The sequence below is a fragment of the Glycine max genome, chromosome 6, assembly GCF_000004515.6.
Source record: "Glycine max cultivar Williams 82 chromosome 6, Glycine_max_v4.0, whole genome shotgun sequence".
NCBI lineage: Eukaryota > Viridiplantae > Streptophyta > Magnoliopsida > Fabales > Fabaceae > Glycine > Glycine max.
In genome coordinates, this window is record NC_038242.2 from 20,271,777 (window position 1) to 20,278,084 (window position 6,308).

Consider the following 6,308-nt stretch of genomic DNA (forward strand, 5'->3'; position numbering starts at 1 on the left):
TCTCACTAATACAATTAACCCACTTTCAATTACTTTGCAACACTACTCCTAAATCCCAAGTTTTTAACACTCCTCACTCAAACGGTCAAACCTCATACACAACGGTGTCACAAAATGAACAAGAAAACACAAATTCCAAATAATAATGATAATAATAAGATTGGTGATTGAAAGAAAAACTAGTTACCCAATCCCACTACAGTTAGAACACCAACCAGCCATGTTCTTTCTACAATACATGTCAAAGGTACTGGACAACAGATGATCACGTAAGTGCTGGAAGTAGTGAAACCATCCATCCGGTGTTGGAATAGCCCAAATGAGCACAAATAATTAATTAATAAAGTTCTAGAAATGAGAAGTGTAGTGAGTTCCAACAAAATTTTATGCTTGAATTCATTACAATGTTAATAACTAAGGGTGTGTTTGTTTCAATAAATTAAAGTTAAAAATTAAAGCTTAAAAAATAAATATGTTATTTGTCAAATTTCATTTTTTTAAACTTTTCTTTTAAGCTGAAAGTTGTTTGGTAAATTTTTAAAAAGAATATTAGTAAAATGAATATACTTATATTAAAAATAAAAAATATGATGAAAAATTAATTGAATTTACATAAATTTATTTTAATGATAATAAAAGTAAATAAAAATATTAAAGTACAAGTATGTAAAGTTTTTAATTTTATGAAATTTCAAAAATTACTTTAATTAATATTTTTAACAGAAAAATTAATAAAAAAAATACTATAATGAATATTTCTTACCGTATTTTAATAATTATTTTAGGTTTTGTTTTATAAAAAATAGAAAAAAAGAGACAAGATTCTTGTGGGAATAAAATCAATCAATCATGAATAGTGTTATGAAACCTGGTTCGATCATTGAGCCGACTGAGGTAGTCGGTGGTCAGTGAGTCAGTGGTCCAATTGGTAGGATAGTAATCGACCTGGTTTCACTCGGTATATATTAAAAATTTAAAATTATATATATATATATATATATATATATATAAAAGTATATAACTAACATTATTTGATTAAGAAAAATTCATTCATATTCCAAAATTCAAAATAATAATTAATAATAATGAGACATCAAAATAATGTTATAGAGATGATCCATTTTTTTTGTAAAATTGGTCGGGTCAGACCGGTCCAATCAGAATCCAGTGACCTAACTGACCGGATTTGGTCAAGTCATCATGGGTCAATTGCGTGATCGATCCAATAATAAAATTGGTCTGATTAGGTCATCAGATCCCGATTGAACCGGTCCGACTAATCGAGTGGAATTGAGTTTTATAACACTCGTCATAAGTCAGCGTCTCGACAAAGGAAGCACCGCACGACAAAAATGATAAAATTAAGAGTTTTGTTAAAGAATGAGGAAAACAACCAACCGCAAGAATCAAAGGTGAGTCTGGGCACAAAAATCTCCGCATAAGCCAGCAATAAGTTGCTCTATGGGACTTTTTATGAAATTTACACTATAAATAAGCTACTTAAAATTTAAGAACTTTTGGATAAATATTGTTTGGCCTAGCTTCTCCTTTTAAGGAGAAAAAAAAAACTGAAATGGGCCAAACACATCCTAATTGTCTATTCAAAAAGAATTAGAAAAAAGTAGTGACTCAAGCAACTTAATTTTACAATGCAAAACCTATAAAAGTGAATGCTTGTGACTGTAAAAATCTATCCTCCTAAGTAAATAACAGGACATAATTCATGTGGCAAGCATGTATACACCTCTGTTCTAGGCATATTATATGTTGTGTGGATACTTGACTAGTAACAATCTAGTAAGACTAAGAGTAAATTACAATTATCATTTCTATGGTTTGTTTTTATTATACTGAACACTCTTACTTTTTTAAATTGTTGTTTTACATTTCATTGGTCATCCTTTGATATTTTTTTTTTGGAAATCACCCTTTGATGATGTTTTTGACGTGAAAAATATTAGTTTGAAATTATTACATGAGGAACACATGATTTTTAATGAATTTTTTTTTGTCTAAAATGTCCTTATTTGATCCTTTTAACTTCGCAACTACTCCATGTTTAAATAGCTGCCGAGAAATGCATGTGTTTAAAATAATTCAGATTAAATTTCAACAAGTTAAATTAAGATTTGAATTTCAATTAAGTAAACCAAAAGAATTACATGTAATTGAATATTAAAATGGTTGTGGACAACAAATTTTATATCACTATTTAAACATCATTTTCTTTTGCCTTTGTTTTTCTTTCATAAATGAATGTATTTTTTTTATTAAATTTACTAACACAAATTTCACATAATTAACAAATAAGATTAAAAGTAATGAAAAAAAAAGAATAACAAATATAATAAAAGCAAAGCATAAAAATATTCATTGTAATTAACTCATCTAGTAATGACTTCACCATAAAATAGTAGATGACCCCTTTATGTTTCCACATAGATTATTCTCCATGGTTAAGTTGATAAAATTATCACACAAGCTAAAGTGCCTAAGATTCTACTGAGTAAAGAGGAAACTAGTTTTAACTTGCATTTGGCAGCCATGGGTAGGCTTTGGAGGTGGGATTACGCAGTTATCTCCATTAAAATAAATTCTTAATGGGAAGTTAGTCACTTCTCCCAAGGGGTCGATCATGATGAAGTAAATCATTATAGAACTTCATTCCTCACAACATACTAGTATCAACGGTAAAACCATATACCAAAACAATCATATCAAAACTGGAATATTTTGTTCAATAACTTATATCTAGGACTATGGTAGTGTAAGATAGAACTTACATAAGCCCATGCACATAAGATATTAGTGGTTTAATTGAAGCTAAGCACATGAGTGAGATTATCAAAGTTTGGGTGCTGCACAACAAGGTTACATTGTGTACAGTTCATCCTGATTTGTGATTGTAATGTTGACCTTCCAATATTCTGTGTTGAAGATAACTAAATGTAGCAGAAAAATCTCACCATTAAGATATACATGTAAATCACATTTTTCAATTCCCAACAATAATAAAATAATCTAAAGGAGCCAACGGCACCACAAAACAAAGTTAAATAGGCATGACACATGCCAAAGTAACTTAACATAAATTCTTCACTACATAGACAAATACAAATTACCCACTACTTAGATTTCACATTATCCCCACTAAAAATTGAAAATTTATGAAAATCCTTCTCTCAAATTGAAAACAATCAAACTCTAGTCCAAAAAAAGAAAGGAATGGATCAAAGTTTGCAATTAGATCAAAAACAATAAAACTAAAGCAAAACAAAACCCAAATTGTATCTTAGCTTATGGAACCAACTTTGGCCATACACCAAAAAATGATTTGCTCTCATGGAAAAGGGTATTGAGAAACAATTAAATATAAAAAAGGAGAAAGCAAGGAACTTTCTTGCAAAAGTTACAATAAATTTGTTTATAATTTTCACCTTTGAGTAAGGGTCACCCAGTCAGTCCACAAAATGATAAGAGCACACACTGAAAACGCCTCCGCCAAGTTTTGTGTTTGACAAATGGAGTGACAGAGACACCTCCAATGGCGACCGTTAAATCAGCTTCGATGGCTGATAAGAAGAAACAAAACAAACTACATAAACTTCGTCCAGGATCGACAGCTAAACCACCAGTAATTATTAGGTGATGGTCTAGAACCATCACGTCACTAAGTCACCCATAATCCCATCAATAATTATGTAACGTGTAAATAATTTAATATTTTAAATTAATTAAGATTACTTAAATTAAGAGATAATATAATTATTTTTTATTAGATGATTACTGAATATATCTCTAGCTTAATGAATATAATTTTTATTATTTATGTGTTAATGATTATTAATCAAGCCACCTAATAATTCCTCCTAAAAAGCATCTAGACGAGTACAAAGCAGTGCGACTGGCCCCCTCCCTCATCTTCTATTTTTGCGTCGTCGGACGGGTACATGCTCAGTAATGCGTAGAAGAATCAAAGCAACACAAACTCCGTCTTCTTCAATTTCTGCGTTCAAGCTTAAAGCCCTCTCCCTCTTTTCTTTTCTTTTTTAATTTCAATTTTTCTTCTGTTTTTCTTTTTTTGTTATTAATTAATAATTGAAATAATAAAATAATAAATTTAAAGCCAGCTAAGCTAAGCGAGTGTTCAATTGGAGTATTCCACTATTTGAGTGTTTGTCTATCTTTTTTCAAAATTGGTTGCTTCAACACCAGATATAAAGTTATATTATAGACAATAGTGGATTATTACATGAATTGTCGTAGGAATTTGTATTGCGTAGATATTTGAACAACAATAATAATAACTTTAACAGTAATAGTTTTCATAAATAATAAGTGTGGTCTTGATATGGGTAATGATGTAATTTTACAACTCAACAATAAATCAATTTTAGTGGTTTTGATTTTGACACAAGGCTTAACATTGTTTTGAAAATGCATTAATTAAAAATGATTTCCAAACTATTTTGGTTATAAACTATTTTAGTTATGTTGAATAAAATTAGTTAAAAAGTTGGCTAAAATTTGAACAACCTAGTTGAAAATTAAAAATATAACTTATTAAGTTTTAAGTATTAAGTGAAATTAGTTGTTTAAGTGGTTGAAAAATATAATATGACAAAAAAATAATAAAATTATGATTTATGCAAAAAGAGTAATAAAAAAATCAGATAAATATATTGAGAATAAAAAATAAAAAAATATAAAAAATTAAAAGCTACCATTTGAAATGTTAAAATATACTAAGAAAAAGACTTACATATTTACACAACAATCAAATAAGTTTTTCAGCTAATTAAAAAAATTAAAAATTAACTTAACATAACTTTTATCCCAATACATTGGATTTTGAAAATAAGATTTGGAAACCCTACATATTTAGGCATATTTGTTTAGCAGACTGGAAACATGTTAATTTTTGTCTGATGAAACTTGAAAATCATCCACCTCAAACGGTCCACAAGGGAAAAGGAAGAGTAACCGTAACGGCTAGCTGAAATAAGAATATATTTTCTGGCACAAAAAGAAAATAAAATATGAGTTCAATGATGATATACAAAAATAATTTAATAGTCATCAATGTTTGAAAAGATACTATAGGACACGAGTTGTAGGTAAAAACAAAACAAAACAAATATCAATATTTGATTCCATTGTTTCATTTTTTTACAACGCAAGATCATTCCCCTCAAATTCTCGTTAACAAAATAAATCCCCAACAACCCTCAATACAAATGCTACACAACCCCAAAATATGAAAAATTAAAGAAGAAAATAATAAAGAATTAATCTACATGTTAGTGAAGGAATCCGTCCTCTCCTTTTTGTGTGAAGCCATTATAGCACAACATGAAGGACAAAAACATGTTTTAATGCGCAAAATCGTACGTGGTTTTCTTCTGGTTACAACAATGCAAGGCCTAAGAAGTGAGTGGCTGACCTACCCATCACAGTGACAAATTCATTGAAACTAATCACACCATCACCATCTGTGTCAGCCTCTGTGATCATCTCTGTGAGCTCTCTATATGTAACGGGTTGACCCATTTTGGCCATTGCCCCTGCTAACTCCGCTGCCGTTATGTAACCATTCCCATCACGGTCAAAACACTTGAACACCCCAAATAGCATTTCTTGTTTCAACAAAATCTCTGCACTTATGTCATGCAATATTGCATCCACCAACTCATCAAACTCCACAAAGCCATTGCCATTTGAGTCCATGTTGGCCAACAAGGCATGGATTTCATCCCCCGAGGGATTCAGCCCTATTGACCGAAGGAGCGCAGCTAGCTCCAAAATCGTTAGGCTGCCATCCGAATCCATGTAGAATGTTGCGCAAATTTCTCTTAGTTGGTTCAGTTTATTCACCTGAAGCTTTGACATTTTGTTCTCAATGTAATCGACAAAACAACAATGCAAGAGGGACGTGCAATACATGAATACAAGATGTTTGGATTGACGCAGATCCAAAACTCTCCTGAGTGAAATCAAACACACATGAATTTAATATGTTGTACCAAACACAAATAATAACTTCGATGACGCGCTAACAAAATTGTGAAGATGTTATGAAGGAAGAAAAGACACAAGTGCTTATTTTAGTATCATGAAGTGTTCTTGGTTAATTTGTTTCGCTAAGAGGTTTTGTTTTTATTTTATTTTCTTTGTTTTAGGAGACAGACTAGGAACGGAGAGCGCATAGTTGGCTTCACGTAACGATGGAACAGGCTTAGATTGTATTACCTATGATATGAGGTTTCCTATGCTTTATTCCCATGTCATTATATATATTCCTACGGGGC

General features: G+C 30.6%; 1 protein-coding gene across 1 annotated transcript; it reads right to left on the reverse strand.

Moving 5' to 3' along the window:
• Window positions 1–5,406: 5,406 nt before the first annotated feature.
• On the reverse strand, window positions 5,407–5,889 carry LOC100790108 (probable calcium-binding protein CML15). Its single transcript, XM_003528210.1, has one exon. The coding sequence runs from the start codon at window positions 5,887–5,889 to the stop codon at window positions 5,407–5,409; it is 483 nt and encodes a 160-aa protein (XP_003528258.1).
• Between the last annotated feature and the right edge of the window lie 419 nt (window positions 5,890–6,308).

Excerpts from the sequence above, each read along its gene's own strand:
- LOC100790108 (XM_003528210.1), bottom strand. The coding sequence starts at position 5,889 with ATGTCAAAGCTTCAGGTGAATAAACTGAACCAACTAAGAGAAATTTGC.